This window comes from Phalacrocorax aristotelis, chromosome Z, assembly GCF_949628215.1.
Source record: "Phalacrocorax aristotelis chromosome Z, bGulAri2.1, whole genome shotgun sequence".
In the NCBI taxonomy this organism is placed as follows: Eukaryota; Metazoa; Chordata; class Aves; order Suliformes; family Phalacrocoracidae; genus Phalacrocorax; species Phalacrocorax aristotelis.
Genome location: NC_134311.1, coordinates 65861011 through 65874245, shown reverse-complemented (window position 1 = coordinate 65874245; position 13235 = coordinate 65861011). Strand labels below are relative to the sequence as shown.

At 39.5% G+C, this 13235-nt stretch overlaps 1 protein-coding gene across 1 annotated transcript; it reads right to left on the bottom strand.

Annotated features, from left to right (window-relative positions):
- Positions 1-53: 53 nt before the first annotated feature.
- Positions 54-12271, bottom strand: CZH5orf34 (chromosome Z C5orf34 homolog). Its single transcript, XM_075078172.1, has 12 exons — positions 12002-12271; positions 11587-11676; positions 7957-8603; positions 7266-7361; positions 5876-5999; positions 4907-4998; positions 4614-4683; positions 4141-4311; positions 3068-3156; positions 2264-2356; positions 1434-1474; positions 54-666 (listed from the first exon to the last, which is right to left on the bottom strand). The coding sequence occupies exons 1-12, from the start codon at positions 12194-12196 to the stop codon at positions 473-475; spliced, it is 1902 nt and encodes a 633-aa protein (XP_074934273.1). The 5' UTR covers positions 12197-12271; the 3' UTR covers positions 54-472.
- Between the last annotated feature and the right edge of the window lie 964 nt (positions 12272-13235).

The window sequence follows — 13235 nt, the reverse complement described above, 5'->3', positions numbered from 1 at the left end:
GCCAGACATGCTTTAAATAAGTACTTACTTACTACAAAACAGTAGCGCAGAAAGCGTTTCGGAAACTTTTTATTCAGTATTGGACTACTTGGTGTAAGCTTCTGAATAAAAGCACATTTTTAACAGTTAAAACTGCTTATTCCTACCCTACTCACTTGAGCAGTTAGCTAAGTGGCTTGGCACAATCCTCTATAAAATTGATTCAAACAGACATTCATACATGTACAAGCAGCACTTTCAGGTCAGCCCTGGCAGCTGTGCTTTGTTATTTCACCTGTTCTTTTTGCCTGTCCACAAACTGTGATAGTGTAATGGCAAATGACAGATTGGGCTGGTCTGCCACAGCATTGTAACAGCAGCTTCTCACTCTGCCTTCGGCCTTCATTGCTCTTGCACCTCAAAGCCTCCTCAGACATAGCTGGGCCAGCTCCTGTGAAGACAGGGAATACAGGTCTTCACGTGCAATGAGGCTTCACTTCCCAGAAGCGGCAAGCAAAGCTTCAATATCCTCGATGACTTTAGCAGTTTTTTCCAAAGCCTCCAAGACACATGCTTCACTGATTTCTTCCAGCTCACTCCCGTTTTCCGGTCTTCTGACAGTAATACCGGATGGATTTGTTTTTGCAGCGGATGTCCCTTCCAGAACATTGCTACTATCTAATAAAACTAATGTTATTTTATTAAGAAAAAATAACAAACTCTTCCTCCTAATGAGAAAAATTCTTCTCTATATTGGAATTCATCATTCTGCATTGCAAAGTCTCACATTTCATAGCATGGTAATTACATAAAGCTAAAAAATAAAAGAGTATATTACTTAAATGTCTACAACATTTATAGAAAATGTCTTTAACTAAGACTTTAATTTATCCAAAAGTTACTTTAAAAAGGAAACTATCTGGTGTCACACTGCACAGTTGAATAGCATGCACTTTCATACTAATAAAATTGAACACTGGCATAAAGCCAATGATAGAGAGGCTTTAGGCACATGCAGCACAGCACATGTTTTTGAGCTGGCTGAACGCAATGCAACAATACTGAGATAGCTGATAAACTGAAAGGTATTGTACTGCAACAAGCCCAAAGGCAACTGCAGCATCCCTCTTTCAAGAGCAGATCAGCAAATAAGTGTGAGCAAAACTAATGCAATACCCATTAAAGGGTATTTTTTGTGATTTTTTTATTCTAGCCTTGTTCTCTGCTGCTGTTCTCGTTTCCGGTGCTGTGATGCAGAAGTTGGACAGGATAATTGATAAAACAAAAATTATAAATAAGAAAACAAAAAATGGCTTAAAAAGGTAATTTTAAGTGGTGGGTAAGAGAGTAAAAGGTGAGAACAGGATAGCCTTGATGATCTAAAATGCAGATTTGAATATGCAGATAAACAATAGGAAATAAAAGTGAAATCTTTACAGCTTTCAAAAGGATACAGTTAAATCTCTGTATTTTTTTGAGCTCAGCATCAGCAGACCTGTCCAAGAAAATAAAGATTATTAAATGATTTAGTATCATAAAAGGTTCTTAAATATATTTTCTACTTCAGATTTTAAGAGTTACCAGAAATACTGAAAACTAGACAAGCAAATTCCCAGTGAAAAAATGCTTTATTTCTGTCTTTCATACTGCTGGTCAATAGCTGCCATTTATCAATCATTTGTCCTTGCAAAAGTCAGGGCTCTGCTCTAAGAATAGTCTCTTTGCTGTATGCATGTATGAATATAATTTCCATTTCATCAGCTACTGAACCTGCTATAATTTGAAAAACAAGTACACGTGTAATCTATTTCAGTTAACACATTCTTAATACTGAATATGGTTATGATGTCAGTAGACCTTTGGTCAGTAGCATCTATCAAAAGGGCAAATATATTAGCAGGAGATACAAGTGTCATTTAGCAGTTCAGAGTACTATTTTGAACTGCTTGGTGTTCTGTCAAAAGACACCTTCCTTAGTCTAGTTTCTGTTTTTCACATTGCAAGATACTATCTCTGTAACATTAATCCTCCTTTGGCAAAGCCATCACAGTTCTGATTTTTAAGTAAGGCAGCCAGAAGCACATTGCAACAAGCTTCACCTAGAACTCAACTTACCTAACATTTTAAACACTGAAAAAATAAGAAGCCACATAAAATAAATGAACTTTCAGTTTTCATTTTTGACCCTTAGGAAATGCAGTCTGTAAAATTCACAGTTTATAGTCTTTTTGAGTTTTATTTTCAACATTATTTGTCGTCAATTATTCTGGGTAAAGATGGATACCAATTTTCTTCAGTTACAGAGCGTGAAGTATATTCAGGAATCTCCCTCCTTTCATTCAAACTTCTGCACCACTCTATGGCCGTTCTGATGTACCTATGTTAACATGAAAAGTCATAGAAAAGTAGTTATTTATATGAAAGACACACACTGTTAATTCAAGCAAAAAACCTGAAGGCACAATTAAGCAATACACCTAGATCTGAAGAAGAAACCCATGATTCAAAGTCTAGCTTTATTCTCTAGGTTTCCTTGCCATTTTTTGTCCAGAATCTCCTTTGTATTTAAATCTATGCAGTTATAGACACTTACATCAAAGCTGTATAATTTGTAACAAATAGTGTACAAATACTAATTTTTATTTGTGAATATCTGCTTGCAGCACAGTAGCCTTCTGATGATCCGTGTAATGAGGCTGTACTTAAAGAAGTAGATTAGAGGAAGCAATCTGCAGGCAGAGATCAATAAAGAAAAAAATGGATAAGGTGCTATCCAGTTCTATGTTCCAGCTCTATATAGGACAAAGATTTTTTAGTTCTTTTTCTTATCCACTAATGTAAGTGCCAAGTTGCAGTGCTAGTTATTTTTAAAAAAGATATTACTGTAAACAATTATGATGGAATGATGGCATGCAGTGGTCCTGAGTCATACAGGTCCTGAATGTTTGCCACATGCAAGATGGAGCTTTTATCGTTACGCGTTTGGTTCCCCCCACAATATATTTTCAGTAAATACCATTTTGTCATATAAAAGAATTTGTACAGAATTGTTTTATATTTCACTTGAAATTGTTTAAAGTACTTATACCTTTCATATATTCCAGGATGACTTATTTGTATTAGGTGCTTTACCCCATCAGGAGTAGTTAACTTACACCAGCCTACATCTTCATTTACCTTAGAAGAAAAAATATTACAAGTATTAATTTTCTGCTGCAGTCTGAAGAAAAAAAAGCAAGTATAATATGCCAATTTAAGAGTTAAGTACCTATGAACTTTAAACACTTAAAAGCTTGTGTTTTGCTAAGGATAGAATTTGGTGTAGCCTGCTATGACAAATGTGGGGTGGGGGGAAAGAACACCTGGCATGGCCCCAACACTCGTTTTGTGCTATTCAAGAAAAAATTATTTCTAGAAGTGTGTAGAATGCGTCCAAACCTGTGGAATTTTCAGTTCTTCCTCCTTTTATCATGAGTGAGCATGCAGATTTGAGCTAGCTCACACCAGGGAATTATACTGTACCTTCTGACACAGTATCATATTTATATTGTTTATAATACAGACATCCCCAGACACTTTTAACATTTTTTGGTGTCTTGTCACCTTAGGGTAGTAAGACACAGACGCCAAATGTCTCAGCCGTGAACCTTGAATTCCACACTCGCATTAATTTTCTCTGTTGTGCCATTTTGCAAAAATCAACATAAATCTTTTTACTTCTTTATTAAGTAGATTCAAAAATGTATATGGAATACCACAGGTGCAAGGTTACTTTTCTGAGTAATTTTTCACTATCCATTTGCTCAATTACAGATAATTTGAAATAAAAAACCAAATATTCCTTTCTTTGTTTGATGTGAGTGACCTCTTAGAGGGAGAAAGTTTCATTTGCCTCTTTACGCATCAGTTATGCACCAAAATATTCTTCCTCCTCATTCCTGGTTAAAATACTAGCACTACATTAACGGTGGTGTTTGTGCATAGTTTCTGTTTTCATTGAGACTAGTATACAAGTCCAAGAGTAAGCCACAGCAGCAAACTGCTGTGTCAGTTTGTATTTTATAGGCATCAAAACTTTTGTTTCATTTCCTCATTAGTTTCTCACTAACACTTTTTCATGAAGAGTTTTAACAATAGTCATTCCTCTCACCCATGTGTTACCTGGATCTTACTACAGGAAGAGCTGAAATCCCAGACCATATTTAAGCTCATCCCATCCCAAAAAGCAGCATGGACTTTATGATCCGAGTACAGGACAATTCTTCCTACACTGGGAATAACCTTTTCATACAGCAAAACTGGCAACATTTCTCGTCCATCTGTCTCAGGTACCTTGAACCAAACAAATATATAAAAAACCTAAGGAAAGGTTACCTACATTGCTACAGCAGTTTATCTCTCCCAGATTTTCAATTCACTTGTTTTTCCAAACCACAACCAGCTCTCTTTATCATGCAATTGCTTTCTGCTACACTAATGTACCTTTACACTGCATGTTTTTGGTTCCCAACTATATACCTTCTGATCTTTGAGGATATACTCACCATTCTTCCCTCTAGATTAGGTCCTATTTTCTACAGCCCATATAATCATCCTTATAACACTGAAAGATCTATAAATCTTCAGCAACATACCATTTTCCAGCAGCAGAGATAGTAGTTATGAGTTAATGACAGTTTAGTCCTGTAGCAGTACTGAAGTATTCTGAGGAGAAAAATCCAAACAAAATATTATGCATTTCATATGTACTATGTCTTCTAAACAGTTGTGACCTTTGTTCTGTAAGTTTATAGACGTCATCAGTGCTAATATAAATGCCTTTAATTTTTATACTCAATATCATAATAAATATTATGTGTAAATTTAACTACTGTCCTTTCAAAGTCAGAGGAATTAATGTAACAAAGATAAAGTAGAGTAAAGTTACTTGGTTGCCTGAGTAACAATGGAGGATATAGAGTATGGATTTCCCGGCACATCAGGAGGTAGGCTCTTTACCGAATACATCTTTTCTTCTCTCTACAGTAAAGAGCAGAAAAGAGATGAGTTAGTTACAGGTACTGTGGCATGACAACAGTATTTAGAGCTTGCAAGACATTCTGACCCCCCAGAAAGCAACTATAATCACATTTAAATTTGTCCCAGAACACATGTAAATACCTCCTTGCAAAGTAAAAAAATGCAGTGGTATCTTAAAGTAGGAGTACTTCTGAGGGAAGAAACATTAAGTTCCCATGCACTCAGTAGGGACCAAGAAGTTCTCTTATCAGAGAGTAGACTGTAGTTCATTACTGGGTAACTACATTTGACTACAAGTTGAAGTCTAGGCTCAAAGGGTACAATGTTGACCCTTAATTCTGCTTTAAAAATATTAAGCACTGCATAAGCACTCGAGAGGATCGTTACTCTGGGGAAACAACAGTAGACAGACACAGAGAGGTAAAACCACTTCTCCAGCACTGAACAGCTGGTCTGTGGCAAAGCCAGAACAGAACCTGCATCTTCTAGGTTCTGTCTCTATATAGGAAAAAGGAAAACACTTCCAAGTACATAAAGATTAAACTCTAATCAATATATTAGTTTAAAAACTAAAATTCTCTTCTAAATCAGTGAAAAATGGTTACTGCAGAATTTTACTGCAGTACATACTTGAGCTTGCGAAATAAATGTTACAATCAATAAGATTTTTCTTATTGTGTCCATAAGTAATGAAAATACATTCTGAAACAGAAGGAATAATCTCAGGTTTTTTATTATTGATTGCTTGATTTAGTCATTACAGTAATAACCGATATAGGGACTGCACTATAGATGGCATAGCCAAATGTCTTGAAACAAGAAAATCGCTGACTTGAAGGAATTTGAGACATATTTTAAAGTAGTTTTAGTTTTATACCTTTTTTGTTCCTTTTTGGAGCGCATAATGTATGAAATAGTTTCCCAAAAATGCTCCCTCTGACTTGAAAAATGAATCATCACCAGGATAAATTTCTGTGATATTTGTCCTACCATGGATAAATCTAAAAGAAATAACACAACTTTTATCAAGTATTTTAAAAAGCTCTGCCACTAGACAAGCAAACCAGGTCAGTACACTTGAATAAAGCACTAAGCAGACACACATTTTCAACAACTCTGACATGAAAAACTTCCTACTGTTTCATAAACAGCACTGTACCAATTATTTAACATGGAAGATTTCTATTGCCAGGCTCTTTGCATGTGTGCATGGAGGGTGGGAGTTAAACAAGCTAAGGAAAGCTTTTTTGTGTTGAGGTAAATATCTCACAAGAGGTGCTCATTCCGCTGACCACACAATATAGTGATCCTAAAGAGAAAAATCCAAATTTCTTAGTGGAGCAGAGCCCTACCTAGTGTACAGAGACAGCTGTCAGACTGAATGATTCCTGAACAACCTGAAGGTCTTCATTTTCACTGTAGCTGTGTGTTCTTCACTAAGATGAATGGTCTTTTACTTAGGATCATATGTTACCTTGGAGTCTAAAACCCATTTAACGACCCAGTTCTGCAACTCTGTGGTTAGATGCCTGGACTTTGGTAACGGGACTTGTAAGACTAAGTATGGCTACTCACCATACTTCCAAAGAAAGGAGGTATCGTACTAAAGAGCTGCTAAACATTTTGCTCAGACGAGATGAGATAAGGAATTACACTGAGAAAAATGGAGAACAGTGGGCAGAAAGATTAAAGCTTTAAAGACCGATTATGCTATTATCAAAGACTTTTAGATGCTGATAGTAACTGCAGCATTTTCAAAGTTTGTAAAACAGATTTGAAAGGGCAATTAAAAAAAATATTTTTTGTAAGCCATACAGACAAAGTGATTTGCCAGAAAAATCCACAGTTTAGCTGCCTGCAACACACAAATTGTGTAGGTCACCAAGACAAAGATTTCTAAAGCGTGAAATCTTCAGCATCAAAAGGAGCAATGTAATTTTCAAAGAAACCAAGCAGCATAATTGTCAGTGAAGTCTGTGGGAGATCCAGCTGTCCAGTAAACCTTTAAGAAATCAGATAATCAGACCACTTCTTCAAAAGCCTTAAACATGATTTCAGATTGATTGTTTCAGACATACCCACTTCCAGACCTGGACATAGAAAATTTGAAGCCCAGTAAACAAACAGCAGAAATTAGCAGACTCTTACATGAAGATTGTGTACAATTTCTCAGAGTGAGAAAGGTACAAAGTAAGACATTTAATATTAAAGCTGAATTTCATATAAATGAAGTCTTCCAAAGATGAAATGCATCATCTCCTACATACCTATAAAAAATACCTTTGAACCATACGATTTGAATTAGCTGAGGCGATGAATAGTTTTCTCTATCTTGCTTCCGAAAGAAGTCACAGAAAGTCCACCTGTATAAAATACAATCAAAACTTCAGTAAGTCCAAAGGTTGGGCTTTTTTTTTTGTGTGTGCTGATAATCATTTCTGTACCAAGAACGGATGCATGCACACCTATTCAAAGGAAAAAGAGGCCATGTATTTTCAGACTCCTCTGATTCCTTAGTTATCCTCATTAATTACCAAATTAGTTTTTCTCAAACCTGCAAAGGTTTTTTTAATTATTTTTAGTGGTGCTGACAGAGAATGTACGCCACTGGCCCATGTCAGAAGTATTATCTTCTCAAAAATGAAAAAAACCCAAACCAACCCAAAAGCTGTGGTTTTTTCACTATTCTCTTTTTCACTTGCATGTTTATATAGCGTGTCAGAAAACAAAATTTCTTTTTCTCTGCACTAATTACTATATATTTGTTGCAGTAGGATATAGAATGTTGGTTTCACAAATGTCATGTTACAAGAAGTTCCTAAAGAAAATGAATATGATAGTAATTTTAAAATTTTTTTACAGCTAGAATTCAGTTATTTTGCTAGGAGGGATTGAAGTTCCAAATTGCAGAATTATAAAACATACGTTAACAACTACAAAGAAAACAGCTAAAATTACCTGTGTAAATGTGGGGTTCTGCAGCTGAGTGGCAAAGCTGTAGGTAAACAAGAAACTGTTTCATGTGTTTTGGGTTCTATTAAAAGAACATCTTCTATAGACGTATGGTTGTTTTTCTCACATGTCTTCATCACATTCTTAACAGTATGTAAGTTATAGCACATTAGTGCCAGTGACAAAGGGTATTTCCATTCTTCTGGGTAGGCAGAAACAGACCAACGCTGTGTAACCCATGTATATTCATAAGAACAATTTGTGTAGAACAAAGGGGCTTCATCTGTACCTTTCTGGTCCTTTGGTTTGGTTGGTTCTCTGTATTTACCTTCAGTGTAACCATGCTCATTCTTCTTATTCTCTATTCTCATTTGTTTTGATGACACTTCTGCAGCAGAATTTTTACTTAAGTTTCCATGCTGATCTCCAGTTTGACAGTTGCTGTTCTTTTGAGAGAAGCGTAAGGATGCTGCAGTTGACTGGCTGACTTTGCATAAGAACTTCACTGTAAATTCTTGCTGCAATTCTGACAGGTAAAGGTGAGCATAACCATCTACTGACGAGATCTTCACACTACCATTGTCTATACACCTTGTCAGATCAGCTGTAGCAGGGTCAGGCCATCTAACTTCTAAGATATCACTGAAAAGAATCTAATACAAGAAAAAGGATTGGAATGTTTGTCAAGGTAAAAATTACTTGCTTCCCAGATATTACAATCTAGGATTTACATTTAAATGAATTCAGTCCTCCTGCAAGGTAATGTATGGCAAGAAACTTGTGTATTTATTTCTGTACCTGAACCATGGAGGAAGCAAAGTATCTAACCTTCATATCTGCTTCCTCCTGTTCTAACAGAGTTCTATCTAGCAGTAATGGTTTAATTGAATATGCATTCATAAACTAGTAATGTATTTTGCCAACTGACCAGGCACAGCTGCCCACAGACAGTAGATATTTCTGTTTCCAACTGCTTCTTCAGAAACACTGAAGAGAAAGCCTAAGTCACCTTGATCATATCAGTTATTAGCAGACTTCATGGAAAGCCCACATTAAAATAGTGTACATTAAAAGCCCATGTGCTCTGAAACCTTCTATTTATAAAATTAAAATAAGCTTGTAAAATGCCATGTAGCTTGTATTCATGTATTCTTACCAAAACGGAAATTTATTGAAAATCCATTGCAGCGAGGTGTAACTTAATCCCTCAGATTAAGTTACATTTAGCTAGTAAACTGTTACTAGGATGTGGATAAAACATATTTCTGAAGAAGAATTTAAAATATGATAAAGATTTTAGACTTTTACAATACAACATTTGGAAAGTCTCAAAAGAGTAGCCTCATCTTACTGCTGTGATATTCAAGTACAGATTGCTGCTTCAGTTAGCACTTCTGTTCAAAACAGAAAGGATCTTCACAGCATATGCCCTTGTGCTACCCCTTCTACAAAAATTAAGCTGATTCTCAACAAATTACTCTAAACAAGCACTGCATCTACCTCAAACCCCAGATTAAAGCTTTGCCAGAAGAGAAGATATATAGTTTAGAAAACGCACTAATCACCTTCCGAAACTATAAACACTGTTAAGACACAGAATGCCTTTCCAACCATCTGCAGAGGTTCTGCCATAAAATGACGAATTTTCCTTTGTATTGTCCTTGTACCTGATATCCACACAGAAAATATCCTTCATCTGCTTTCAGTTGAAGACTCCAGGTAAAGCACTGGATCCCAAATAAACACAGAAATGCAAATCCTCTCAAATAACATGTGAAAAAACTTAGAAAATGGGTATTCACACTCCTCATAATTTGTTTTATCTCAATTTAGTCACCTTTGCCTCACCTGACTGACCTTTAATCAGGTATGTTTCAGCCCTGATCACACCTTGGGCCAGCACTGGAAAAGTCTGGAGACCAATAAAAATGAAACATGACAGCACTAGTCTATTAGTAAGGTAGGAAAACGTGCTGAAGGTATTTGGGCACTAAAGATGAAAATTTACTATAAAGAATTGCAGAAGGACCCTAACAAAAAAATTTTAAAAAATCAACTGACCAGACCATAAGGCTGCAGATAAAAATTCAGTGGAGATAAACATAATGTGATATAAATGGGAAAAGCAATCCTAACTTTACACATGAAAGGGTGGACTCTGCACTGACTACCACCACCTGGGAGTAAGATCTTGGTGTTATGATTGACAGTCCCATGAGAACATACTCTATGTTCAGCAGCAGTTTAAGTAGTGTATCAAATGCTTGAAAATTCTAAGAGAGGAACAAGAACAATTAGAAGATATAAACATACCACTGAATATATTAATGGATAACCTGCATCTTGAATACTATCTGCAGTTCTGAACAGGCCACGCCTCTGAGAAGATCCCCACTGTCAAGCTGCCTAGAGATGTGGATGGTTAGGGTGGCCAAATAGAGCCTAACCAAACTGTAGCACTGGGTTGTTTTGAATTCAAGCACAAGTGAAGTAATACAGTAAAAGTATTGTCACGGCTAGTACAGGCCACAGGCCTTAGGCTAACTGTGCCGTATGCTAAGTGTTGCAAGGCCCCAGGCTTGCCCGTTAGGCTCGTTACCAACTTGATTGAGTAAACTGGAGCTTTATAACTCTCATTATACTGGACTGCTGAAGTGTGGGAAATCACAAAGGCCTCAACAATAGGGGCACTGGTTGAACATATAGACCACAGAAAAAACTGGTAGTAAATTACCGAAAAAGTACAATCTCAAGAGCTACAAAACGGCTGTTTTTCCTTTAAGAAAAGCAGCTGCTGATAAACTGAAGGGAAAAGAAAGGCAAAAAAAGCACCAAACAAGAGGAGGGTGGAAGGTTACCCACCATGGATAATTACAGAGCATCAGCTCTCTGCTGCTGTACCTTGCGGAGAATGTACAGCATGACTCCTAAGGACTGACTGCTCTTAGGTATCCAGTGATACTGACTGACAGTGTTTTCAGCAACTAAATATTACCACAAAGTGTGTTACTAATGAAATGTCAGTCTGAAAGTTTTAAAACTTAACTCGCCTCATTTATCAGTTGTCTTAAGACTCACACCACAGGGCGCACACGCTCACATGCATTCAGTGCGAACACCAGAAGGATGCTGGTGGGGAGTAAATCTCCCAGGAACGTTAATTGGGGTCTGTGGAGGGACCTTCGGTCTGACCTGGACTGGCCATTCCCACAAAGCGACGCCCTGCCCCCCGTAAGAGACTCACACAGTTCCTTCCTTTGCCTCTCAGAAAACACTGTCCTGTTTCACCAAGTCTTCCCTGAAAGGTTTCAAGTGCAGAAAAGTGACAATATATAAAACAGCTTGTTCTATCATAGGCATAGAATCCTAGGTTTTAGTCTTACTAAGAATAAACACTTTGACGCCTGGCTACAAAGGATATGCATAAATAGAGGACTAAGTAACAATTAACACTGTCATTTAAAATGGCAGTGTTCTAATCAAGTTGGCAAATGCATTGGCCAAACTGTACTCTGTTGAGCTTCAAGGCCGGTACTCATCATGCACGTGCATGTGAAGGTGCACGCAGGTAAAGTCCGCTCTGTTAGACTACTAGGGAAGTTTATTTTTCAAAAGCATTACTTCTGTAACTCTCACCTTTTTTCTTTCTGGAGGTATAATACGTGAAGGTAAGTATGGGCGAGAAGAAAACTCGTTCCGGAAATCTAGAGCTCGCAGAAGTCGTTCCTGTCGAAGCGGGAGGAAAAACAACATAACCCTGTTATAACACAAGTTTTTCTACGCAGTGATACAGCTTCAAGCTGATTTCATCCTCTTCTTTTCCGGAACAAGGGCTGAGAGACCCGCCCTGTGTGTTACACAGGGAGCCGCGGCGTTACTTCCGCTGTGGAGCCGAGGGAAGGGGCGGCCAAGGGGCGGCCAAGGGACGCGCCGCTCCCGCCCTCACACGCCTGAGCGAAGGCGGCGACCGCCCGGATCCCCTCCCGCAGGCCGCCTCCCCGCGCCGCACAGCCCTGCCTCTCCCGAGGGCCCGGCACTGCCCGCCACGCACCCTGCAGGCGCTGACGGCGAAGGCGACCCGCTGCCGGGCGGTCTCCGCCGGCCGGACGGGGTGGGCGGCGGCGGGCAGCGCCGCTTCGTGCAGGTACTCGCAGCCGCAAGGGGACAGCAGCAAGCGGGACCCCTCCACGTAGTGCACTTCCACCGAGGAGTCCCCGAACAGCACCATCAAGCTTTCCGCCTCCATCTCCCCGCAAGGCCTCAGCGGGACGGCGGGCCACCAGCGGGACGCCGTTCCCGCCTCCGCACGGCGGGCAGCCCGGGGCGGGGCGGGGCTACGCTGAGCACTGCTGCGGCGGCGCGAGGGCGCTCCACCTGCCGCCCCGTGCAGCACGGCGGCGGGGCGCGAGGGGGTGTTCGCGCCTTGCCTCCCCACATGAGCACCTCCGGAGGCGAAGGGCACAGAACCGAGAAGGGGGACTGCCGATGTACAACATACCCCAAAGCCAGATTGCAGATAAGCAATCCTCTTGTGACCGCTGCTTTACGTGCATGCCTTCATGAAGCAGGGAAATCTAACCGAGGTCTGTGTACTTATGTCGTGGTTTAACCCCAGCCAGCTGCTAAGCCCCACGAAGCCGCTCGCTCACCACCCCCACACCAGGGGGTTGGGGGAGAGAATCGGAAGGGCGAAAGTAAGACAACTCGTGGGGTGAGATAAGAAAGAGTTGAATAATTGAACTACTACTACTACTACTACTAATATAATGTAAAGGAAAACAATGAGACAGAAGTGAAACCGAGGGAAAAATGGGGTCATGCGACAGTTCACCACCTGCCAACCGACACTGCTGGCCCCAAAGCCACAATTGTTGCCCGCTTCAGCCAGCTTCCCCCCAGTTAATATACTGGGCATGACATTGTATAGTATGGAATATCCCTTTAGCCAGTTTGGATGGGCTGTGTGGGCTGTGACCCCTCCCCTCCCAGCTTCTTGTGCACACAGCAGAGCATGAGAGGCTTGAAAAGTCCTTGACTGGTGTAAGCACTGCTAAGCAACAACTAAAACATCAGTGTGGTGTTGTCCTGGTTTCAGCTGGGATAGAGTTAAATTTCTTCGTAGTAGCTAGTATGGGGCTATGTTTTGGATTTTTGCTGGGAACAGTGGTGATAATGTGGAGATGTTTTAGTTGTTGCTAAGTAGCGCTTACACTGGTCAAGGACTTTTTCAGTTCCCCATGCTCTGCCGGGTGCACAAGGGGCTGGGAGGGGACACAGCCAGGACA